This window comes from Triplophysa rosa, linkage group LG11 (genome assembly GCF_024868665.1).
Source record: "Triplophysa rosa linkage group LG11, Trosa_1v2, whole genome shotgun sequence".
Taxonomy (NCBI): domain Eukaryota; kingdom Metazoa; phylum Chordata; class Actinopteri; order Cypriniformes; family Nemacheilidae; genus Triplophysa; species Triplophysa rosa.
The window spans coordinates 18,858,451-18,885,440 of NC_079900.1; the positions used below are offsets into that span (position 1 = coordinate 18,858,451).

The 26,990-nt window shown below is 41.2% G+C and overlaps 1 protein-coding gene across 2 annotated transcripts; it reads left to right on the forward strand.

The window, feature by feature from the left end:
- The first annotated feature begins 976 nt into the window (after positions 1 to 976).
- On the forward strand, positions 977 to 18,605 carry raver1 (ribonucleoprotein, PTB-binding 1). 2 transcript variants are annotated; one of them, XM_057345433.1, is made up of 14 exons: positions 977 to 1,315; positions 3,016 to 3,082; positions 5,396 to 5,865; positions 9,629 to 9,820; positions 11,157 to 11,277; positions 11,489 to 11,583; positions 11,947 to 12,025; positions 12,738 to 12,940; positions 13,046 to 13,130; positions 13,218 to 13,360; positions 13,445 to 13,516; positions 13,599 to 13,721; positions 16,713 to 16,778; positions 16,905 to 18,605. In XM_057345433.1, the coding sequence occupies exons 1-14, from the start codon at positions 1,013 to 1,015 to the stop codon at positions 17,049 to 17,051; spliced, it is 2,166 nt and encodes a 721-aa protein (XP_057201416.1). In that variant the 5' UTR covers positions 977 to 1,012; the 3' UTR covers positions 17,052 to 18,605. The 2 variants fall into 2 exon arrangements, with proteins under 2 accessions (XP_057201416.1, XP_057201417.1); XM_057345434.1 differs by having other exon boundaries at positions 13,602 to 13,721.
- Positions 18,606 to 26,990: the final 8,385 nt, after the last annotated feature.

Consider the following 26,990-nt stretch of genomic DNA (forward strand, 5'->3'; position numbering starts at 1 on the left):
CACTCAGTGACCCCGACCAAAGCCACCGAGCAACGTCCACGAAGAACAGGGAGAGCCCACGAGCCTCGACCCAGGAAGCCCCACCCGCCGAAACTGTGCAGGTCCAACCCGGTCCCATTCCTCGATCAACAACAGACAACAGAGGAACAACCAGGGAAAAGTAGTAATTGAAAGTGTGTTAAATGTAGTGTTTGAATGTATGTGAACTTTATGGATTGGTGGTAATTATAGTTTTATAGAAAAGACCCTTCTTCCCATTTTTAAGATATGGTAAACAAACGACATGCATTAATTATGAACATTTATAGCACAAACATGCATAACTTCTTCATGAAAGGATTAGTTTTATAAAGACAGCGAAACCTACAACACTTGCGAATGCATTGTTGACCCCGTGACGTCGATTGGCATTCAATCTGGCAACCTTGGTCTGAATTTAAAAGGACTTCGTTAGTTTTAAAACAAGATGAATGCAATATACAGACGTTGCTAACATTAGAATAATTAAGCATTGAGCTAAATAAAGGAATTTTCTAGCTAAATATAACATTTTTATAGAACGCTCGAAAATTAAAACTTGAAATGAATTTTTGGTGGGTTTGGTGTTCCTTACACTTAACGTTTTGATTTATAATATATATACGTTTATAATATAAGTTTATAATATAAGTTTTTTAACAACAGTCAGATTTTACTGTTATCCCGCAACTAAAAATAATACAAGTTTGTGTATAATAACAACACTGCGATCATTTTTCCATTCATCGTTTACAAATATACAGGTAAAATAAACCCAAACAAATATTGCGACTTTTATTTATCGTTTATTTAGTTATGATGGTACCTGGCAACTGAGTGTTCAAATTTGAGACTCGTTGGCCCCGCCTCTCATGCCAAAAAGAAAAGCGCATTTCCTCTCGACCAATCAGAGGGCGAGTTTCTCGCATGTGTGTATTGTTTAAACTGGCCAAAGCAAACGAGCACTCCGAGCGCACGAACTTCAACACGAGACATGGCGGCCGCAGTGTCCGATAGCTCAGCTGCTAGAGACGACAAATCTTACACTGGTGCCAATTTCGCTAGAAATCCGCTCTTCAATAGTTACGAGCAAGCAGCCGAACCTGAAAACTGTTTCGATGGGGACACCGGCGACGTGGGTTCACCGACAGGTAGCGACTGTGTGCGACGGGCTGATGATGAGGTGACGGCCCTCACTCCAGAAGAGATCGCGAGCCGTTTGGAAAGAACCAGAAGAGAGTTTTACAATCGCCGCAAAATCATCATCAAGAACCTCCCCGCCGATATTAGCAACCAGGTGAGTACAAAACTTCATATCCGTTAAACTTGCTCAACTTTACACGCGTCTCAAACATTGAAAGCGTTGCCACGATTTTTGGTGTTTTAGTTATCGCTGACTCGGTAAATAATGACAGGCTTTCATTTATTTTGAATTTAGCTACATTATTTAATAGTTGGTCTGACTAGAACACATACAGCGTCATTTGAGATCATAAAAGAATGTAGACAGATTGGAGTTGTTGCTGTGGGAGGCCATTTGCCCATTCATTTGATCAACCAAATGTCCGGATGCTTATCATGGGATACTACAACTGTTTTAGTCATTTTAAATGGAGGCTTCAGTTCAAAATCCCATATTTAAAAAAAACGATTCTTGAAAATCTTTATCACTTTACGGTCATCCAAAAGTTTACAAACAATGTGAAAATGTCAACTATTCCTCTCCCTCAACACAGATGCATCATTGACCTAATTCTATTGACTTCGCGCTGAATAATTAACGTAACTCCCTAACTTTAAGTCTAGATGTTAGATGTTTTGAAAAGCGGACGTTTACGGAATTCACCTGTTTGTCACGTGGGGTTGTAATCCAGATTTACGGGCTCTTTCATTGTATTGTGATAAATTCAGGGGTCAGTTGACTCTTTGTGGATGTGGTTCACTTAGGAAAATGCTTGATTCGTGGGGAAAACAGGTGTGCGTGCGTGCGTGCGCGCAGCTCTGGTATTGTATGGGAGCCGCGAGGGTGACAAAAGGCCGAAGGCGCTCAAACAACGCATTTTGCTTTCACTGACACCAAAAGAAAGTGCTGGTTCATATTATGGTGACGTAATGTTATCTTGAATGCAGAATGCAGCCGATAACCGATTATTCTTTAACATTGGAAGCCGATAACCGATATATTGGCCGATATACAGTATCTAAATATTAACAAAATTCCCTAGGACTGAAACAAAAGGCAAAATGTGGACAACTGCTTTTATTTGAAAACATTGACTTCAGAAAACTAGGTAACCATTAGTTTTCTTTTTTTCCCTGAAAATTATGTGCCAAGCCTACTTTACACTATACGATTCATTAACCTTCAAACTTTTCTGGTATATTTTTTATTTAATAAACAAATTATAGATTTTCTTGCAGAACAACCCAGAAAAATGTTTTCAATAGCCACGTGTCTAACAGGTCTCAAGACAGAAAGCATTCTGACCGCAGTCTGATTCAAACTATATGCTTTGTTCCTATAATTTACACATTCATTAATACTGTACCTACATCAACAATGTTTTGCTAATAGCAGCAAGTTGAATGATCATGACAGAAAGACAGTACTGTAATGGATTTTAACTGTGAGCAGCGTGCAGCTGAAGAAGTTTAACCAGAGGAAATAATTTATTATTTATCAGCTATAATATATCGGCCGATAACATTAAAAAGGGCCATTTATCGGCCGATACCGATGTGGCCGATAATTTATCGTGCATCCCTAAAATTAAGTCATGACTCTCTTACTTTGATTTTTCAGTCCTGTGATTTAGATTTTGAAGCAAAATAACAGCCGTGGGTACAGAAACTGCAAATATGACGATGAAATGAAAAGAGCTGTGACCTCGGCCCATTCTCTGTGTTTGGTTGCATCTGCTATAATGAAGAATGCAACGATTAATCAATGAATAAATTGTCTCCATATTTAGACATTTTGTTTATTTTTTTCTTTAGGAAGTGCATGAGCTGTTAAGCAATTATGATTTGAAGTACTGCTTTGTGGACAAGTACAAAGGGACAGGTGCGTATGACTCATTACATTATCATATGGACAAATTTCATGCAGTCATGCAAAAACTGAAGTGGTTTTGGATGGCATGGTGTTAATTAAAATCCTTTTGCAATTCAACTAAAACCACTTTATTTACAGATTGCAGGTTTTACTTTGTTTACTTTTTTACTTTGAAGAAACAAATTAGGAACAGAATTAACATTGCTTTATTTGAATTAACATAATTAACAATAAATAATTCAAAATAAATAATTTACAACAAAAGAATTCCTCTTTTTCATAAATTCTTTAATCCTTATCCTTCCCTTTTCTGAAGGGTAACTGAATTTTACTCTAAATAGTTATTTATTTGTACATGTTTATTTTGTGTATACCGCACTGAATTATTTTAGTTCTCTGTAATAATAAATGATTACACACATAGGCTGATTTATTTTTTTAAGAAGTTAACTAATAGAAAATGGATTAAATGTGTCATTTCCTTTCACCCATGTGGAATTAGCATAGATTTTAAGGTGAGGTTATGGAAACCAGTTAGATCGAATTTACATTTGTTTTAAATGGGTGAATGGCATTAGCACATATTATAAAGAATGTTCAAGCATTCAGCAGACATACCTGATGTAGATGGGGCATAAGTAAGGGCTAAGCAGTCAAAAACAGTGCATCTCTCTGTCTGTACATGATGCACTTTTGACAGATTACTTGTGTTTCCACCCTTACAAGCAAAGGTTTTGTTGCACTTGTGGCTACGAGCATTGTCACTGTTAGCATCAACTTTGGTGAAGTGTAACCACACTTTTGAACGTTTAGTTCTCTCTGCCATCGCCGCGAATTAAGAGCGTCTTTCTTCTGTGCGGCTGTTCGTGTGTGTGCGCGCTGTGTAGACACAAACTGCGCGAGAGACACGTGACGTGACGTGACNAGCAAAGGTTTTGTTGCACTTGTGGCTACGAGCATTGTCACTGTTAGCATCAACTTTGGTGAAGTGTAACCACACTTTTGAACGTTTAGTTCTCTCTGCCATCGCCGCGAATTAAGAGCGTCTTTCTTCTGTGCGGCTGTTCGTGTGTGTGCGTGCTGTGTAGACACAAACTGCGCGAGAGACACGTGACGTGACTTGCCATGCCGTGCCGTGCCGCCTCGCGCGCTCTGCTGGGAATAACGAATATGCTTGCACCAAAGACTAAATTCTTGGTGTTATTGAAAATTAGAAACTAATGTTGATATAAAATGTGCAAGATATTAGATTTTTTTTCCCCGAGGACCGAAAGCAGAACCGGTAAGGGAGGAGCTTATCGATGCTCCGGTCTTTCATAATTTTGCCCCGGGGCCCGTTTAATACCGGGTTTCGGTACCCATCCCTACTTTTGGCACTTTACAGACACTTTATTCATTGCATTTAAGTTGTACATTTTACAATTTATTTTACGTTTTTCCAGTGTATTGAACCCATTTGAATTGATCTAACAGGAGTTTTCTCATGTTTTCCAAACTTTTATAAATCTTTAAAGGGCTCGTATGGCGCAAATACGTGTTTTTCTGTGTCTTTGGTGTGTTATAAGTTGCCCATGCATGTATTAGACACGTAAAATTGCACAAATTAAAGTGTGGGAACAAAAGATGCATTCTATCTAAAAGCGAATGCTCACCCAGACCTGCCTGAAACGCCTCGTGTAACCACACCCCCACAAATCTACATCAGTTCGTGGTATGACTTGACTAAGACCGCCCAAATGTATACGCAAGTAAGGTGGGCGTACTGTACCTGTCAGTTACCATAATTGGAACACCAGGTTCCAAAACAATTGTAGAGGTGTTACATTTCCGTCACACACTTGCAGTATTCCACCAATCACTACGCACTGTTAACTGGCCAATCATAGCACACCTCGCTTTTCAGAGCGATGAGCTTTGTAAAAAATCTGCGCGTTTTCAGAGAGGCGGGGCAAAGAGGAGATACAAACATGCACGGTATGTGGAAAATACAGCGTTTTTGAACCTTAAACAGTGTATACACATTGCATTACATCTAAAACAAACCATAATATTCGTTTTAGCCCTGTCATATGACCCCTTTAAAATGCAGAATAAAATTTTAGTTGTCCACCTTAGTTAAAAAAAAACGTTAAAATAAGTAAAACTTTGTAAAAATATAATTTCATTGTTTAAAGAAATGAGCATCAAATTTCCTTGGAGTTAAAGTCATAAGTGTAAACAAGTGCAGGTATCTTTTGCAGGATCTATTTATTAAGATAATATTGTTGCTTTTGTTGCTTTATGCATTTTCTTATGTTTGTATAAACTGTTTTTCTATTCAAGCCTTTGTGACGCTGCTGAATGGCGAGCAGGCCCAGTTCGCGATTAAGGAATTTCACCAATACGTGCTCCGTGACCGCGAGATCTCTGTACAGCTGCAGCCGACGGACGCTTTGCTATGCATTGCCAACCTACCCAGGGCTTTCACCCAGCAACAGTTCGAAGAGCTCGTCCGGCCCTTCGGAAACATCGAGCGATGCTTCCTGGTGCACAGTGCCACCACAGGCCACTCCAAGGGCTATGGCTTTGTGGAGTACATGAAGAAGGACTCTGCCGCGAGGGCCAAGTCGGAGCTGCTGGGGAAACAGCTTGGGTCTCGCATGCTATACGTTCACTGGACTGAAGTTGGCTCTCTCACTTACCCCATGCTGCACGCGCGCTGTCTCTGTGTGGACCGTCTACCTCAAACCATCCTCACCGCTCAGGATCTCCGCAATGTGCTGGCTGACACGCACATGCCCATTTTCTGCCAGGTTGGTACAAGTTGTGATAACTCTTAATCTGTTATTTATTTTGCATTTAATTAAAATGGCTTTCACAATGTGTTGAGTTGTGAAGTGACCTTTTCAAGTGCAACGGGGCATGAAGTGGATTAAAGCCCAATCCCAATTCTACCCCTTACTCCTCCGTTTGGCATGTTCGCGTGAAGGGGTAGGGTGTCTCAATTCTCTTTTGGTTTGAGGGGTAGGGGTAAGGGTAAGGGCCAGATAGCCCTTCAAATGAAGATTTTTCGGGACCTCACTTCAAACGAAGGGCTAAGAGAAATTTCCAACATGGCTGCTCACTCGAGCAAGCAGACCCAAATGTAAGTAATCTTTGCCATTAATAAGGATTTTTATGACAATTTTTCATTTTATGTATGTTACATTCAGTCTTGTGTTTGTATTTACGGTGATGTTTTATCGTTTGCAAAAAAATATTAGAAAATATATTTTTATATATTAGAAAATAAATTTTTGTCATATACCCGGTACATCAGCGCATGTCCTCTGACGTAACGTTAGGAGCTAGCAACGACGTATAACAGTGTAGTAGTGGTGTCCCATTTCTTTGCGGAAAATTTGTAACCCTTAGGGGGTAGAAAATAGAATTGGGATTGGGCCTAAATGTGGCCATTTGGTTGAATCATGAAGTCAGTTCTGTACTGACTACTGATATGCAGCTGGACCCTTTTTGTAATTGCCAACTGTTTAATATTTAAGGCTTTTCCGTAGGCCATTTATAAAAAGGTGGCATTTCTTAAACGACATTTTGAATAAAGATGCATTATTTATTATTAGAATGTACATGGTCAACATTTATTTCCTGTTTGTGGTAGTGGTGAGATTTTAATCAACAGTCTGTTTAATTATTCCTCTAATGCTTGAATTCTAATTTGATGTTTAATTTACAACCCTTCAGGGGTTTTTTTTATGCTTCTGTCATGCTTGTTTACCTCATTATATGCTGGAACATTATCTGCCTCCTACAATATCAGGATGATGAAATCTAAAGCACTTGTGAATATAGAGTTAATCAAAAACGGCTGGCGATATTGAGCTAATATGGCTGATCAGCCAAGGGTACAATGTTTCCAGCGCTTTATAAATGGGGCGAGCGAGATGACTACTGAGGTGGAAAAAACATTCCTTGTAAAAGCAAGCATCACTTACAGTTGCTAATTTTTTTCTTTAAACTCATTCATGTGGCACAAGCTGTACATTGCGTACAATTGTGTGGTGGTTGTGTATCAATATCTGGGCAAAGGTACTGTATATCTCATTACGTATGAACCTTTTAGAAAATCTGTGTGCTGTCATTGCGATTTTAGTTAAATGTTAAAGTCTATTTTAAGAAGCCGCGCTTGATTTATAACTGCGCAGCTCGCAAGTGACGTCACAGACCAACTAATCGATAATGAAATTCATTGACAACGAATTTCATTATCGATTATTATCGATTAGTTGTTGCAGCCCTAGAGGAGATATAAAAATCCAGCTTCTGACCGTTTTCCCGCTGCATTTTTAATTACTAAACAGACTATTGACGATGACGTCACTGCACGTGAGAAACCCGGCAAGTCTCAAACTTCCATGTAAACGTGGTTTTCTGCGTAGCCGGTTTATTACTGTGCATGTAAACACGTGAAAACAGGTTTCTCTTTTAGCTGATTTTTGATAGATATCAGTTTATTTTGTGCATGTAAAAGCATTCATTGATCATCATACATAAGGGATTGTGCAGACTTTGATTGCTCTCTGTAGTTTTAGAAACCTCCAGTTTAGGTAAATCTCTTACCACAAACATTGTTTATAAAGATCGTTTCACTTGACATTTATTTACTTGCTCACTGACATTTATTCACTGCAGCAGGTAAATACCACAGCTTCGGTTGTTGTGCACTTCAGTAGAAAATCTATTTTAACATCTTGATCTTTTTCCTTTATTTATTCTAGTTACAATATCCTTTAATGGTCCGGTGTATGACATTTAGCGGCATCTAGTGGCGAGTTTGTGAATTGCAACCAAAGGCTTACTCCACCCCTCTTTCCTCCCTTTCAAGCACTACGGCAGCTGACACAGAACTAAGATGTCACGTTTTTGCTTCTTTGCCGAAGGAGATCACGTATTTTTCTAAAATACGTCATCTGGCTGTTCTGCATGTCTGAGTGAATGAGGTGCACAGTTTAACCTAGATTTTTCTGCGTCTGCACCGTATTGGGATATAAAACACATGAACTTCATCTCCAGAGTTGCTCTGGGAGTTTATTTTATGAGCTTTTTACTGTTTGTGTGAAGCTATCATCAAACACGCTAAAATTCAAGCGTCTTCCTGAGGACCCGTCAAAATAAAAGTCCCGTTAACTTGAACACTCAGACGAAAAAATATTGCAGTGTACTATAGTATTTGCGAAATTGTAATACCCTTGTAGGAAATTTATAAATTGTAGTAAACACTGTAGTATACTAGGGCTGTGCAAAAATATCGATACATGTAACTATCACAATATATATATATTTTCAATAATGTATCGATAGTGATACCTCTACTATCAAGATTTTTTTTTAAATCATGTCATGAACATACGGTCAAAAGTAAATGGAAGCGAGTATGGTGAAAAATATAAGAACGCTTGGAGCTCTCAGAGCTGATGTGTGGGTGTGCTTTGCTTTTCAAAATAAGTAATGGAGTAATGAGTTAATATAAAATAATGCTGTTTGTAGGCTTCGCAAGTCATGACACAAGTCACTTGGCTACTGCAGTGCATTAGACAAAAAGTTTATTAAGAAAAGTAACAATGACATTTATTGCGCTGGTGTGGATGTGACACCAGCGCATTTACAGCACGGATGAACCAGAGGTTTATACTGCCCATTTTCAGTGTTTTAACTGTAATGCACCACAACAGCCAAGTGATTTACGTGACCTACCTTAATCCCCTTTGCTACCCACTTAAGGGGTGCAATTCTCATTGGAAAATTCCATTTCACTCGGAAATGCGTCAATTCTGAAGTAAAAACGATCGCAACTCCCTGTTCACAGGGACTTTAAGTTGACCTATATTTCGAAATACAAATGACATTTCATACTTCTGTATGAAAATGGGACCCCTGATGACTAATAATTAGAGTTTGAATTTTATGATGGTAGAATTTTCCCTGACCCGTGGCTCTTTCACCTTTGACCTGCTTTCTATGGGGCCATGCTGAGAGCTCCATAGCGGAGTGCTTTGGTTTCTATGGTGACTAGCATCTGGCTGGGCCAGGTGCTGTCAGTCAGCAGGTCATTCTGGAATGAGAGCGCCTGACTTTTTTGTGTTAAACACTAACCACACGCAGTCACGAATCTATTGTTGGGAATGACACTTTGTGTCACACATCCCTTCTCTATGGAATTGAGAAAGGTGTCATGCGAGCTTAAAACTGTTCTGCTCCCTTTTCAGGGTTTAGATTGATGTTGAAGTGGGTAGTTTTTATTAGCTTGATTTACTGTATTTTAACACCATTCTTCCCTCAAAGCAAAGAGCCTGGAACTGTTATGAATGGTGATGTCAAGAAGTTGTCTTCCTTTTGTCTAAGTATGCATGTGTTCTCCATAGATTAGCCTAGTCATGGACTTTTTATTGGCAGAGCTGTTAGGATGTGTTTCAGTGAGAGACCGTGCTTACATTGTTTTTGATCTGCTGTCTTTGAGTGACCTCATTACAGTACTGTCACAGCTACTGATAAACACGATTTCTTTTTCTCTCGTCAAAGCTTGCTCAGGGCCAAGATGCTAGTTTTCGCCGGTTTGCAATGCTGGAGTTCTCCACACCCGAGATGGCCGAGGAAGCCCATCGTCTGACTGACGGAAGAGTTTTGGGTGGCACTCACATACGGGTGTCCTTCTGTGCCCCTGGACCACCGGGAAGAAGTATGCTAGCGGCCCTCATCGCTGCCCAGACCATGGTAAACTCTTCCACCCTGTCTGTCTTTTCATGGTTCAGTGATTCCTGCCTTGAGTTCATAGATCTAGATTTATAAAGGGATAGTTCACCCAAAAACTGTCATTTCTGACATTTACTGATTTCAAACTGGTATGACCTTTTACAGAACGCAAAAAAGGTATTTTGGAGAATGTTTGTAGTGGAACAATGACTGTACCCATTGACTTGCATTTAGGGTTGGGAATCGAAAATCAATTCCAATTTGGAATCGGAATCGAAAGGCTAGGAATCGGATCGGAATCGAAAGGAATAGGAATCGGATACTTGAGATTAAAATTTGAATTCTTCTTATCAATTCCTGTGTGCATATTTTCAGAAAAGTACATGCGTTGCATGATCTGCTGATATCTCAATAAAAGCCCTTATGAAAATTATCAATATTTTTTACTATAGTAAGCATAGTTTAGCTATAGAATTTGCATTAAAGCACAGGAATCACAAATTAACCATAGTTGTATTATAGTAACTGCTGTTTAACCATGATGTAGTTCAACTATGATAATACAAATTGTAATAAATCAGAAAAGGTGTGTTTCTATGTTTAAATATACACAAAACGGTGCTCATAAATATATATATATTTTGCAAACAAGTCAATAAGCAGGCTAAATGACCATACAGGTTGATATCTAAATGTTTTACTTCAACTGTGGAATCGAAACTGGGAATCGATAAGAATCGAAATCGATAAGCAGAATCAGAATTGGAATCGGAATCAATAAAATTGAAACGATTCCCAACCCTACTTGCATTGATTTTTATTTCCACAAAATAGAAGTGAATGGGTACCGCTGTCGTTTGGTTACCAGCATTCTTCAAAATGTCATCTTTTGTGTTCTGCAGAAGTAAGTCGCACCGTTTTGAGTAGACAAGTGGGTGAGTAAATGACATAATTTTTGTTTAAAGCCTGGAATGGAAACTGACAAATGCATTGTAATATGTTCTTATGGTTTTGCATCGGTGCACACATTCATAAATTTGGCGCTGACACAAACATGACTGGCATTCAAAATCATTGACCGTTTCTACCTGGACCTGAAGGAACACCAGCCTGTTCTTGTTTCTGTCCGTTTCAAACACCCGACCCTCGGGGAAGAGTAGAACGCTGCTTTCAGAAAGACCTAGTTATTTACATCATCCAATGTAGTGGCATGTTTTATAGCGAAAGGTTTGCACCCCATGCAATGAAACTGAGATTGAAAATTTAATCGCAACGAGGATCAAATAGAATCGTGAGCTCCTTGAAGAATCTCACTTCACAGGTTTTCTGTGTAGAAACTGCCGTCTTGTCTCTGCAGGCTTTGAACAGAGGGAAAGGTCTTCTTCCTGAACCCAATGCTATGCAGATTCTTACCGGCCTCAATAACCCTGCAACACTAAAGATGCTACTGGCGTCTCTCAACCCTGGACATAAACAAGGTGCTTCTTCCACAGTGTTTTTCAATAGCAAAGAATTGTGAATTATTTGTGTTCACTGGTAGGGAATGTCACTGTTCCTGTCATTGAAGTAGAGCATGACGTTAACAACATCACCAGTTTGATTTCAGATAACAAATGGACTGCTCTAAGGATAAAAGCAACAAATGTGTTAATGGTGTTAATGTAAATGCACTCTTGACTCAATATGTAGGTCTTTTGGGAGCCGCACCCTCAGTACCGCTGCTGGGTAACCCCGCCCTCTCTGCTGCCCTCATGCAGATCCTGCTACAGAACCAAGTCCAACAGGTACAATAAACCCCATATACCTGCCAACATCCCAGCTGCATTCGTTTCCAGCCCTCACTTTCTCTCTTTCCCATCCTAGCAAGTACTTTTAGGGAACCCTCTTCTATTGGCACAGCTTCTTCACAGTATAGAGTTCAGTCTCCTCCCTTGTGTGAGTGGATCTGAAGTGTGGGTTTGAGATGCTGTGTGTGCTTGTGTAGAAATAATTGACTTGTGTGGTTGGTAGTTTTCCCTGTAGATATTAGCAGGAATATTTATCTGGGTCCTTTGGTTTGCGGTTTATTTTTGGTAAAAGTCAAACCTATTAAGGTACGTCTGTGGTATGAAGTGGGTTTGTAATAATATGGTACTGTTTGTCTGCAGGCTGGATTGCTGAGTGAAAGTCCTCTCGCCTCGCTTTCCCTCCAACAAGGCATTAACCTGCTGGGAGAGTTACCTCAAGGTATCACGTATTTTACACCGAACCTGTTTTTTTTCTTTCTTGGGAAATAGTCACATTCCGAGTTTGTTGTTGTGCACCTGTTGTTTTCTTACTTGGGAAGAAATCGCGTTGGCAAAAGTGCAACAAAACTGTTTGCTTTCCTACAATCTTCAAAATATCTTTTTTGGGTTCAACAGAACAAAGAAATTATAAAGGAATTGTTCCTACTATGGTAGTCAATGGGGTCCAAGAACTGTTTGGTTACAAGCAATTTTTCTCGGTGTTCATCATAAAGAAATTTATACAGATTACACTCGAAGGCAAGTAAATGTTGAGTTATTTTTGGGTGAACTATCCCTTTAAGTTTGGGCATTTGTGTACTAAAGTTCAACCAAAAATGAGAATTCTGTCATTTGTTCACCCTCATGTCATTCAAAACCTATATATGACACACTCCTCTGTGGAAAAATAAAATATTTTGGGAGATGTCAGTGATCTCAGTGGGTTTGTGTCCAGACAATGTAAGTGAATGGGGATGTTCTGCAGTAGAAAGTCATACAGTTTTGCAATGAAATAAGTATGAACAAAAAATTAGAGCATTATTTTTTTGTGAACTCACTTTAAATCTGCTAAATAATTCAGTTATTGCCATTACCTGACACCCCAAAAGACACACATTGGCCACAAAAAGTGGGACCGCTTCGGGGATTAATGTGCTATTTTGCAATTTCAGGTGGTATTGCTTCAAGTTTGGGCTTGCAGAATGAGCCTATTGGACCCATCAAACAACCATCCCTGGGCCAAACGTTGGGGAGAGAAACTGAGACGCCAGCCACTCCCATTGGTTTTCCTCCAACGCCTTCTCCTTCTTTGCAGGGAATTAACATGCCCCTATTGGGTGGTATGTTAGGAACAGACGGGCAAACTCTTCCAGGGGTGAGAGATGCTCTTCCTGTATAGCCACATGTTCTTTTGTCATATTTGCTCTGCTAAATCTGCATAAATCAGTTATATTCAGAACACTTTCCTATTCTTGTTAAGGTTTCTATATTGGGTGAGCCTCCTAAAGAAATTTGTGTATCCCAGAACCCCTTTCTCACTGCTCCCAGCATATTCCCATCTTCAGGCGAGTCTACTTGTCAAACACTTAAGCCAATTCACGATGACTAAAGAAGCACAAGGTCTTGTTACTCAAAGTCACTTTCTTTTTTAGGTGCCAGTACCAGAGCCCATCCCTACAGGAAAAGGACAGGGCCAGGCAACGCATCCAACCAGCGCGCGAACCACAGCATCCACTCAAATTACAGCCTGCGCTTCCAGGACTCCTACACGCCAGAGTATCCTCCTCTGCACCAGGTTGGCTCGTGTTTTAATCGCCACCTTTAACTCGATGTCACTGCCTTACCAACCAATGCCTTTGTCCTCCGTCTTACCCAAAAGGACCCCTTGTCTCACCTGTATGAGCAGCAGGACGCGTTGGAGAATGCAGCACTTTCTAGCTATGGTGTGCAGGTATGACATCACCACCATCGACTGCATCAGCTAGAGACCGTTTAGAAATCGGACACGTGAGAAATTATATTTTTTCCTGCAGCAGTCCGGACATGCAGGTTTCATTGATTCAGGATCTCCTTTCAACTACGCACCCAGCCCTCCTCAGTCATCTTATTTTGGTTTTGGGGCTCCAGCAAACGTCCCCTCCACACAGCTCAATAAGGTACTCGCAACATGCTCAATGTTTTTGACCACCAGTGTGTTCAGATTTTTTTTGACAGTTTTACTTAAGTTGTAGATTTAAGATTTGATCATCAGGCCATGAATTGGAGAATCACTGCTACTAAATTTCTCTACAGGTGCGATAGTTATGCCGATATCAGTAGTTTGGCTATATTAACTCGCATTACCCAAATTCTGAAGATAACATAATATTTCCTTAAATGTGCAGTTTGTAACTTTTTTGCAATAAAATATCCAATAACCACTAGGCCATTGTTATACATTTTGTTCAGTTGAGTACTTACAATATCTCAAATGTTTCCAAAATTGCCATTCTAACCAGTGACACGTACCGTGTCTGGCAGTCGCCTGTCAATGGCATCATATCCGCATTACCACACTAGGTGGAAAGTCTGCAACCTTCAGCAGAATGCAGGAAAGGAGACTAGAGACTGTTATGATTGGCTGAGGTGCCTCACGTGATTTGTGTAAGCAGTTACGCTTTCTCCAGATCTTGCATCTCCCTAATAACACCGTCTCTGGTATTACCCTCAGTTTCTGCTTTTACTGCCGTAGAAACCATGACAATATATACGTGATGCTTTGTTGTCTATGTGTATACTGTATATTTACTGAACAAGCAGTAATCGTTCTAAATCTAATCTAAGTCTAATCTGACTAAATAGTAATGAATTAATTTTATGAATTACGTCTAATGCGTCTAACTCATTTTGATGAAATAAAATCATGTCATCAAACGCAACATTAATAAAACTTTATTACATTACATCATCCATTAACCTGATTTCTCATTCATGTCTGATTAATTATTAGTGGTGGAGTTGAAGACGACTTCTTCCCATTATGTTTTGAATGTGCGTGCTCAAGCGGTGGATTTTTACAAAAACTGCGCCATCAACTTTCTGAATGTTAGTAATTCATACAATGACTATTTATATTGAACATCAAACTGGTAATGTTGAAAGTGCTTATCCGATGAGCCCTTTAAGAAACAAGTTATTATGATTTATTAGGGTCTTCATGAAATGTCTAACATATTTGCTTAAAAACACTCAATGGCTGTGTAAACAAAACCAAAGCCTTTTTGCCTTGTCAAAAACAGCTATGCTCACAGCAACCCATTTTGGTGCATGTCTCTTTAAATAATGAGTTACTGTGCACCCCATCCCCCTTCAGTCCGGCATATCAACACAACACACGTGTAGTACTGCCATGGCAATCGTTCCGCGGTGTTTTGTTTTAAACTTCTCAAATCATTCCTCAGACTAAAAAAAATCCGTCACAGCAAACGGCGCGTTCTAGTAATGTGCTCATGTTGTGCCTGTATACCTACCTAATGCGCAGCTGCAGATGTCAGTGGAATTACGTGGATTTTAGCGCTTGTCATTGTAAGTTATAAACACACAACGTGAGAGCATAAATGGTATGCTCTGTTTGCTGTGGCAGATTTTTTTAGCCTAAGGATGAATGATTTGAGACGTTTAAAACGAAACTAACCGCAGTGTTCGCCCTAGTAAATTAGCAAAACAATAGTAACAGCTTGCCGCAGCTGAACATATTAACGCACATAGTGTATTAACATGCATACAGCCAAACTCCAATTGCCCATTTGCCAAATAAAATGAATATAGAGCAAGTTTAACACCTGCTTTGAATGCTCTATTTAGCCCGTGACTGACTTGGCTCCCTTCGCTATCATATGCTAACGTTATCCTCCCGTATACACTGTAGATTTACGTCAATTCAGACTGTTGATAAATATTACTTGCATCGGCAGTTTTGTCTCGTTCAGTCGGTCTCGATCCCTCTTGAGGAACAACTTTGAAGCTAATCCTGCTTGTACTGTCCCAGATTGAAAAAGCACTCCGGCTTGAAGTGATTCGCGCAAACAAGCAGGTTTTTACTTATGGTTTCTGGTCTCCGAGGTTGTGACTCTAAATAAGGATTTGTGTTCGTCTGTGCAGCCAAAGACTGTACATTTAGCATGTTTTCTGCAAACTTTTGCCATGACGTCAGAACAAATTCATCGCTGTCACTTATGAAAACAACAATGGCGGCAGCACTGTGGGTGGAAACGTGGGTGGTGATATTATAATAAGAGCCCCTTCCTACATCAGAAGGGGAGCGAAATCTGATCGGCTCGATTTCTCACACGCTTGCAGAGAAAGCCTCACCAAATCAAAGTTACTGTGTTGTCATTTTTCATGGTTTTTGAGTTTGTAGATACAGCAGGGATGCGACTATAGCACTTAAACACAGAAAAAGTCAGATTTTTATTCGATGACTCCTTTAACATTTTCTATATAAAGAGCATAAATTAATTGCATTTTTTTTCCCAAAGCAACAACATGAACAAACGTTACTGTGCATGCATGCATTCGTGGACTGCCTTTAACTTCTGGCACACATTCACAAATAATAGTGCCTGTAGATTATTTCTGATAACAAGCAAAAGAAACCATTACTTGGCTAAACTTGCCACTCCAAATTTAGACTGCAATACCAAGCTCAAATCTGGAAGTTAACTGTAGTCCAGGTATGCACACCAGATTATATTATCTATAACAGCTGATCATCGGCTGATCATTTTTAAACTATTGGCCAATACAGATTTTTGGCTGACATATCGCTGTATATGAACGTTTGACTCTTCGGGTGCTGGATTGAGACCATCAGTGTCATGTGTATTCAACGCTACACATTGATTTGCCATTTATCTTGTAAAGCCTTTCATCGCACTGTGATCCAAACCAGCCTCACTCTTTATACCACAGCTGGCCACAAGCCCAAGAATCACTTGCATGGATCCTTTTTCAAAACTCTGATTCAATTTTCAGAAATGACCCGAGTGTCTTCTCTGAGGTTTTCAACAGCACACAATGTTCATCCTTGTACCCTTTGTGTTTGTATGGACTGAATAAGCGCGAGATGGTCCTGAAAGTTTTCTAAAGTGCTTTTTGTGGTTCTTCAGGCCGTCGGAATGCCTCTAGTGACTCATTCCAGCCTATTTTCTGCTGCACCTGGTGCTGGAATGAAGGTAGGCCATTTTCAGCTCTGATGTCTGCAGCGTCTATATTTACTCCTTGTCAATTATTGTATAAGTGTGCCAGGAACCTTTCAACAGGTATTCTTAGTGCGACTTTCGATTTCTCTCCCTCTCTAGACTCCCATTGGAGGGCATAAGCGTCTGTTCTCCCGTCTCATCCCATCTCCAGAGCCCAGTCCGGAGGGTGGTTATGTTGGTCAGCACTCTCAGGGTCTCGGCGGGCACTACGCCGACTCCTACCTGAAACGCAAGCGCATCTTTTAACCATCGATCGGGGACTTCCTCTAAAACGCAGCTTTCAAAGAGGATGGCACCTACTTAATACTACCTTTTAAGTGTGTGTGAGGGCGGTATGAGAGTGGGTCACCTGGGCAAAAAAATGCAAACAAGTGGAAGACCCTGAAGCTCAGATCAGTCATGTCAGCGATTGGATGATTGTTTTTTGTGTGTTATTTCAATGTGTATGTAAATAGTTTTATTTTATTTGCTTTTTAAAATTTTATTTTACGTTTTTTTTTTTTTTCACCCAAAGATGCAACAGATAATGAAAGGTAAGGACTCCTTCCCACCTGTTGGTCCTGTTTTGTAGCTTTTTTTTATTTGGTTTATTTTGATTTAAGCAGGACGGTAGTTTTTTTCAGCGACGCTTCTGGTAAGTTGTGTATATAGTTGTTCAATGTCTAGAATAGCTCCCCCCACTACAAACGTTTCTACTCACAAACCAGTGCCAAGCCCAATACGATTATGACTCGTTGGGGGAGCTCTTATGCCGGGTTGGTTTTAGTCTCTTCTCAAATTATTTTTCCCCCCACAATGCACCATTCTTGTTGCACTATTTTCCATCCCTCCATCTTAATACGGAGTCAGGGTTTCCCGAGAATGTTTAGTGTTGCACTTGGAGGATATGCGTCATCCATCCTCACCTCTTAATGGTTTCACGCCTGTTCTTGTTTTTTATTTCTGCTTTCCCACCTCACTTTAGTTAGTATCTCCGCTGTCACACGTGAAGGCCCAGCTGGTTGGAGATTGCGTGTGTGGGGTGTATCCTCCACACATCAGGCTCCACGCAGAGAACTGCTGAAAGCACAGTATGCCTGCTGTTGCTTCTGTACTCCCCACACGATGTCACGTTTATTTTTCAGTGCCTTTCCTCTGCAGACCAACAGAGGGAGCCAGTTTGCTTTTAAGGTGGAACTGCTTCATGATGACCGCCCATTTTTTCTTTTTAATGAAGCGAGAGCCGACAGTCTGAAGCAGGCCGGACCTGTGCCCTAGCGTGACATTCATTTTACCGTAGTAACTGTGACTACCGTTCCCCTCGCCTTGGAGGACCAAACGGCTTCTGCAGAATGAAATGTTATTTAGCTTGTGATTTAGTTGTTCTGTAGGACTTTGTTATTAATCTGGTTGATCATTTTGATTTGTGATAACACATTACCTCTGACTTCGTACAGCGGTTTACAATGGTACCCGGAGTTAGTCGTGTGCCTTAACAAGGCTGTGTTTACTGTGAGCCTCAACAACATTTACCTTTATTTTGCTGTGTACATGCTTGATTTCTATTTCTTCTGGAGTCCCGATCTCGTGTTACATTTAGTCTGCAATGATGTCGATGATGCTGCTTTACATTTTGTGTGTGTCTGAGTGAGATTGTGCGGTGTCTTGTAATCGATTTTTCTTGTGTGACACGTGGCAGGAGCTACTGCTGTGTAAAATGAACTGATTATTCACCTGTTAAATGACCTCTTCAATCATTCTTTCCTTTGCTCTACTGCTCTGTTTTGTGACATTTGAACAAGTAAATGTTATTTAAGTTCATTTTCTGAGTTTTGTGGTCAATCAGATACGCACATGCTACACTGAACATGAAAACCACATGCCAATTGCCAACATGCTCTCAAAATGAATTAAAAAAAGGAAATCCTAAGCACTTGCCAAATGAGTCCAAACTGAACAGATTAGAGGCACGTGCATCTGTTCATTTAAAGGGAAATTTCAGGAGTCGTTTAACCTGTTTTTTTATTCATATTTTTATAAAGTAATTGTTGCTTTATAGCCGTATGCTAGAATGGCATTTCGAAGAAAGGACAAATGAATTATATTAAAGATGTGCAATTATTTATTTGTTGGTTCAAACCATATATTTTCATGGAACTTAAATGAATGGTTTACCCCAAAAGATACATTTTGTGATCTATTCACTGTCATGTTGTTCAAACCAGTATGGTTTGACTTCTGTACAACACAAGATATTTGTAATTATAATTTTTGAATATATTTTTTATACAATGGAAGTCAATGGAGGCTGATATTGTTTTAGTTTCCAACGTTCCTCAGAAAACCTTTTGGTCTGCAGAAGAAAATCATTTGGAAAGACATAAGGGTGAATGGTTTTATTTTTTTAGGGCTACTGTCCCTTTAAGAGCTGTTGTGTTTACATTGGAAACAAGCAGCCACTAATTGTCAGCAGAACAGAGTTCATCACTGCCAAAGACATCTGTCAGACTTCATATCCTCTAACACATCAATAGATCTCTATTAGAGGTCTTGGAACTGATAGTCCACTGTGGATGAAAAGTGAGCTGCTTGTGCCAAAACATCTCATCTTGGGTCTAATTGAAATGGAAGAGCCCTGAAGACACCACGACCAATACCAACAAACACTTTGCCACTTTATGGATGGTCAAGAGAAGACGCCACAGTTTCAAGTAATCCATCTGAATATTCACTAACTCACCCACCCACACACTCAACCTGATTTTATTTTCTTTCAGAAATTTTGTTTTGAATAAACATCAAGAATTTTCGAGTGATTTTACGTGAAATAATTTGCACTAAAAATGAGTAGATTTTAAAGATGTGAACTCAAAGAAATATACCGTTTAAATTGTGTAAATGTAAAAAAGAAAAGTAAATCTGAATAACTTAAAATTTATTAAATTTCTATTAGGATTCATTAGAAAAATTAAGTGTTAATTAAAAGTATAATTTAATTAAATATTGTTTTTCATTACATAAACTATGTATATTTTAGAGAACTTAACTGTTGGATATTTTATACATTTTTTGTATGTTCCTCCATCAGTTGAATGATTTTAAGAGACTTTATAAAATTAATATAACTTTATTTTTGTGATGCATTTACTAAGCCACGTGAATTATTTAGAGTGCTGGTTTTCTTACAATGAAAGAGGGTGGCAGTCTTATTGACAGCTCTGTAAATCAGTACAAAATAGGTCACCGGTTGTACAAACTTTATTTCCAACTCTTTGTGTAATGAAGACAAATTTGAGCTGTTAAACCTTGCCATGCCAATCTTGCCATCTGCCTTTGCTGTCCTGGCATCTTCAATCCATGTTCACAGTATGAATTGTTCATCTCTTCACGTGTTTAGACTTTGTGTGATCATAATATTTGTAAAAAAAGTTTTTTGAGTTCAAAAGGGTCAACCACTAGGTCACAATTCTGCCTAATCTGTCAGAACAGTGCCTCCGTCTTTTTAATTTCAGTCCCTGAATACTTCATTGCAACAGATTTCATTGCATTATCATTAAAGCCCCAAATTCAGAATAATCAAGATGCTTTTACAGTATATTTGGTTATTTTGATATTACGATTGAGCCCCCTGGCCTTCTGCATCTAGTGTCCTTCTCTTTGGCTCTCCTATTTCTGCAGGGTACATTTAGAAATACTTAATATTGTTTTCAAGAAAGTGACCTTGCAATTTTTATTGCTTCCGTCCATGCATTCTAGAGGAACCATTTTCTGAATCAAGCTCGTTCATTTTTCTGGGTCGGTGTTTGCAATTTCACCCGGACCTTCTTTTGGAACCTCAGCACTGTGGTTCACAGTTTAAGAGTCTGAAGGTTGCTGAGTCTCCCAGCTGCTGCTAGGGTGTTCATACTAAACTACAGGCTTCAACAGTTTCAGACAGAACATCACTGTTTAAACTCCCATTAAATCTCATTCAAAATGAATGACTCATTATTTTTCTTTATAAGAAGAAAGATCTCTGCACACCTCTTTGACATTTTGAACTGGATGCCCAGCCATCCCCTCAAGCTTGATCGTGATAAGGCAGAGCTCCACTTCCTCGCGGCGATGACCTCTCTCACCAAATGTCTATCTGAGTTGAAGGTCAGACGACTGTTGCCTCCAGCTACGTGAAAGTGTTTTAGTGTCAAACAGTCTCAGCCTCAGATGGCCTCGCAGAACTACTGATGCGTAATGTATGGTATGATGGGTCAAACTGGGGGAATCCACCGTTGCCTGGTTGCTATGAGACGTTCGGGGGTGTACGTTTTTCATTGGCATTCTGAAAAAAAAGTTGTGTTCACAAACAGGCTTTAGAGGAAGAAATGCATTTGTGAAAGCTTGCGAGGATTATGGCATCAAGGTTTAAAATGTATTCAGGTTTTGCTTTAAGGCAGTCACTTAGGAGCTCCAAGTAAAGGACACAACTGTAAGTTGTCACATTGTTTGTGGTTTGTAGAGGGCACTGATCAGGACTTATAGACACTTATATGGAAAATCTGACTCCAATGTCTACATATATTTTCAACACTTTTTTCCCAGTGCCCCCTTTACAACTTTGCACATTTCAATGACATTTAAAGATATAAGACATTATTACACATTTTCAATGCTTGATTCTGATTGGCCAGTTGCGAGTTCAGGTTTGTTATATAACACACGGTAACCCGGTTGCAGCAAATCATTTTGACAGGTTTTTTTGACAAACTTAATATAAATATGTCTTTTAATAACATATATGACATTTCATTTACAAATGATTAAACCAAATTGCCTGTTCGTGACATTTGAACGTTGTTTCTTACCTTAAAACCAAAAAAAAGGCTTTTCGTCATGGAAGGTGTGCAATTGGTAAAATGAGCTAATAAAATATTTTAAATTCAAATTTCATGTCTATTTTTTTCTCATGTGGCAAGTAGCCATGTAATAAGCGGGATAATGAACAAGGATTTTTTATACACAAAGCTTTGAAATAGAAACACTATTATTTTTCTTTTGAAATTATTTTCAGTTATTTTTTTAGTTTATGTATGCGTTTATGTAAAATTATAATTTTTGTTTCATTCTGTAACCAACTATTTCTCCCAAATTGTGTATTTGCACTTATTAGCAGACAAAATTGGACAAGCTTGTCAAAATAACAAAAAAACGGTTTAATAATAATTAAAGTCCCCCTGTGGTCAATAATTGTATCCTTTAAAACTAATCTTTGACCATCAAAATTACATATTTAAACACATGAATTTTCCTTCCTTAAAATAGCTTTAAGGTACCTCTACACCTCACCTTCTTTATGTATAGGCAGAAACATGGATATGCAAATTAGCCCCACCTCCACTGGCAGGTCCAGATGCTGCTAAAACTGAAAGTGAAACTGAGAGGTGACAGTAGTGCAGTGATCATTCAGCCTACGTTCACACTGCCACCAAAAAACGATTTTTTTGCTCATATGTGACCCAGATCTGTTTACTGCATGACATCTTTTTTAAATCTGATCTGAGCCACTTCCAAATAGTGTGAACAGCCGAACAAAAAATCAGATCTGAGCAAAAAATCTGAATTGAGCATTAAAGGTGCAGTGAACTAGGACCACAATTTTAACCTGAGCTTTTGTTATATAAGAGGGAATCGTATTCAAGCGAACATCCTGTAAGTGTCAGACCTGAAAACGCCGTTGTTACTGAAATAACAACTGTTATCGACACGAGGCTCAGCGAACAGGTCCTGGAATGCACCTATAGGTTGAACACCGCCTCCACAGAAGAATATCAACGCCTACTTCTCGAACCCTGCCCACTGGTTCGCGACAGTACTGAACACAAGCTGCACGGAACCAGATAGAGCGAGTGTAAGCATCATGCCGTTAAAGATCGCAAAATATTGTGCAGTGCCTGGTTGTGGAAGAACACAGTCGCTGCATAACCTTCCTTCGGATTCCGACAGTAGGAATGCGTGGTTGAAGTTCATTTTTAAAGACGTTCCAGCTCACGTGGGGAAAAGTTTGAGCATTTGTTCGCTTCATTTCAATGCGGATTCCTTGAACAAGTCTTTGCGGAGAGACTAAAATTAAAAAGCAGTGCTGTGCCGTCAATATTGGATCCGATAGGAATGGCGCAGCAATCTTATGTGAGTAAAACATTCTTGTACTATGCGTCACTATTGCTTTGTTAGAGATCACTTGATATGCCCTGATAGTATTACCTGGGGACCTCTAGTCATTTGTAATAATTGTAATCGGCATCTCTGTGATTTGGCGGGCTCATATATCATTTTTCAAGGTTTTATCCATTTGTGTCAATCATAGCACACCTCGCTTTTCAGAGCGATGAGCTTTGTAAAAAATCAGCGCGTTTCAGAGAGGTGGGGCAAAGAGGAGATACAAACATGCACGGTATGTGGAAAATACAACGTTTTTTAAACTTTAAATGGTGTATACACATTGCTTTACATCTAAAACAAACAATAATATTCGTTTTAGCTGTGCAATATGACCCCTTTAAAAACCGAGCGTTTCTCCAGCCGGGCTCAAAACCAGGGTAGAAAATAGCCTATTACTTATTGATTTTGATGTTTTCGAATGTAAAAACCATGTGAACGTCATAAGTAGACATCAGACAATAGTATAAAACAATAAAAACGGCCAGTTCACTGCACCTTTAAGGCTGGCAGTGTGCTTCATTTTCGCATATTTATGCCTCAAACTGTTGATCCACAGGGGTCAAATGAGTTGATGTGATTGGTTACGGGTTTATGACATCATTAACTGGAGCAGTTTCAAACTGCATTTTTTAAACTGTCTTTGACAAACTACAGTTTTATGGAGAAAATACTCAGCAATGGTTTAAAATTTACAAAATTACCACATATGTTAGGGTTCAGGTAGGAAAACTCGAGAGTCAAATGCAGGGTAGATAGAATCTTTAATAAATGCCTCACATCAGCAGAAACAACACAGGGAATACTCAATGCAACAGAGGACCGCCAAGCGGTGAGAAATAAGAATTCCTTAGAACGGATGAGTCAGGACACAGGGTCTCGGATGCACAGGGCAAAAAAGGGGAAGGAGCAAAAGAGTCTTATATCCAGCGGCCGGGCCGCAACTGAGAGTGAGAATGAGGATTGTGCCCACGGCGAGGGGATGAGACAGGGCCAGTGATTTCTCTGGGCAAAAAAGGTCCAACCAGAGACTCGGGGAGGTAATTCTTAAAAGTACAATAATCCTCTGGAGACGGGAAACAGAACAGACCACTTGGTCAACAGGAGACTAATGTTTCCAAAGAGGACCCACAAGACCGACAGGAGAAAACTTTCCCAGGCGAGTTCACTAGACCGACGGGGACGACAAACTTGGATGAAGATCCACTTAATCCGACAGGAGAGGTTTATTCCAAACAGGAATCCACAAGACCGACAAGGTAGAATACTTGGGGTGAGAGTTCACTTAGCCCGACCGGATAGGTGCATTCCAACAGGAACCCGTTGAGCGAAATCCCTCTAGAACCGCCCAACCGATCAGGCAGATATAAGATCCATGCAGCGAGTCCGATGCTGCAGGTAGACAATAAAACACCACGTGGCAAACACAGCTCTGGAGCCTGAACAAAAAAAAGAGGTGATATAACACGATACCCAAGACAAGCGATCGGTAAATCGCCGGAAATAACACTGATGATCTGACACAGGACGGAGGTATGAGAGGGTTTAAAAAGGAAATGAATTGCGGGAGCAAATGAGGAACCAGGGGGGAGAGAGAGAAAAGCCGGAGCCAACCCAGGTGAAGAGAGTGAAACAATAATGAGGTAGTAGTCACCGACACGAGGGGCGGGGCTATCACGAAGACACCGAGCACATGGAGAGCTGTCAAGCTGTACCATGTGTTCGACATGAAACAAAACAAACAAGTGCTCAGACCCGAGACCCCACAGGACCCCCCCAGCAGCGCCACCGGGCGTCCTAGGAGGGGGCTCACCTCATCGTCGATGGAGGTCCAAGATCAGAGATGGATCCAGGATGTCCCGGGACGGAACCCAACATCTCTCCTCTGAGCCATAACCCTCCCAGTCCATGAGGTACTGAACGCCCCTACCCCGACGACGAACGTCCAGCAACTTCCTCACCGTGTAGGCGGGGAAACCCTCCACTAGACGTGGGGGAGGGGGTATGGGGCGATTGCTGGCAGGGTGAAGGGGGGAGGAGAGCACCAGCTTAACTCTGGACACATGAAAAACAGGGTGGACCCACCCAAGGGAAGGGGAAAGCTTGAGTCTGACGGCCACCGGGTTAACCACCTTTGTGATGCGGAATGGACCAATGAACTTGGGCACCAGTTTGCGAGAGGGTGCCCGGAGAGGCAGGTCCTTGGTAGAGAGCCATACCCGCTGACCACAAATATAGGTAGGAGGAGAGACCCGGTGACGGTCAGCCGCTGCTTTGGTTCGTCTACCAGTTCGGGCCAGAACTGCTCTGGCCTTCGTCCGTGGTTGCTGCCGCACGTGGGAGAAGGCCAGAGGAGACGGAACAGCAGCGTCAGATTCCTGCGATGGAAACAGAGGGGGGTTATAACCAATCGAACACTCGAAAGGAGACATACCTGACGCAGCTGAGGGAAGGGAGTTGTGGGCGTATTCTACCCAAGGGAGCTGAGAGCACCAAGAACTCGGGTTGGAGGATGTCAGACAGCGGAGCATTCTACCGAGATCCTGGTTGGCCCGCTCGCATTGCCTGTTGGTCTGAGGGTGGAAACCTGAAGACAGACTCGCAGTGGCCCCGATCTGTCTACAAAACTCTTTCCAGAACCGGGAGGAGAACTGAGGACCCCTTGGTCTCGGACCAAGTCGACCGGCACACCATGGAGATGAAAGACATGATCTACCATCAGTTGAGCAGTCTCCCGGGCAGAGGGAAGTTTGGGTAAAGGAATGAAATGGACCGCCTTGGAGAAACGATCCACCACCATGAGAACCACAGTGTTGCCCTTGGACGCAGGTAGCCCAGTGACAAAATCAAGAGCTATATGGGACCAAGGGCGGGAGGGGATGGGTAAAGGGCGGAGCAGACCAGCGGGGGGGGTGATTGGGTGTCTTACATTGAGCACAAACCGGGCAGGCCATCACAAACTGTCTGACATCATCGGCCAAGGATGGCCACCAAAAACGCCGGCGGATGGCCGCCTGCGTTCCCCGAATTCCTGGATGTCAGACCAATCTGGACGAGTGACCCCACCGGAGGACCTCGGGTCGCAGAGCGGGCGGAACTGACAGTCTACCCCCTGGGCACTCAGTTGGCACTTGCACCCCTCGTCCGGCCTCCACAACTCGCCGTTCGATTCCTCAAGAGAGAGCCCCAACCACCATCCTTCCCGGGAGGATGGTTTCAGTCGGGAGGTCTCCCCCGGGAGTCTCGAACAGGCGGGAGAGAGTGTTGGGTTTAACGTTCTTAGAACCTGGCTGGAACGAGAGGGTGAAGTCAAAACGGCCAAAGAAGAGTGCCCAGCGGGCTTGACGCGCACTCACCCTCTTGGCTGAACGGACGTATTACAGGTTCTTGTGATCCGTCCACACCAAGAAGGGCCGCTCTGCACCCTCCAACCAGTGACGCCACTCCCCCAGGGATAGTCTTACCGTCAACAGCTCCCGATTACCGATGTCGTAGTTACGTTCTGCAGGACTGAGGAGGTGAGAGAAGAAAGCACATGGGTGCACTTTCCTGTCACCGGCAGAGCGTTGGGACAAAACTGCGCCGACCCCGACATCTGATGCATCGACCTCAACAATAAATTGGAGAGAAGGATCTGGAACAGACAGAACAGGTGCAGAGATAAAACGAGACTTTAATTTATCAAAGGCAACCTGTGTATCATGGTTCCACTTGAAAGGGACTTTGATGGAGGTCAATGCAGTGAGAGGCGCGGCTGTGAGGCCGAAATTCCAGATGAATCTCCGGTAAAAGTTGGCGAAACCCAGGAACCGTTGAAGCGCCTTACGAGAGTCGGGGGTGGGCCAATTGGCGACAGCCTTGATTTTAGCCGGATCCGCCTTGATACCCTCGGAGGAGATGATGTGGCCAAGGAACGTAACTGATTTGGTGTGGAATTCGCACTTCTCCGCCTTGGCATAAAGCTGGTTTTCGAGTAATCTTTGAAGGACCCGCCTAACGTGCTGTGTGTGTTCC

What these genes read in the sequence shown, in the direction of transcription:
- raver1 (XM_057345433.1), top strand. Translation starts at nt 1,013, where the DNA reads ATGGCGGCCGCAGTGTCCGATAGCTCAGCTGCTAGAGACGACAAATCT. An exon ending in CAACCCTGGACATAAACAAG is followed by an intron (nt 11,278 to 11,488) that starts GTGCTTCTTCCA and finishes CTCAATATGTAG; the next exon opens with GTCTTTTGGGAGCCGCACCC. An exon ending in TTTCTAGCTATGGTGTGCAG is followed by an intron (nt 13,517 to 13,598) that starts GTATGACATCAC and finishes TTTTTCCTGCAG; the next exon opens with CAGTCCGGACATGCAGGTTT.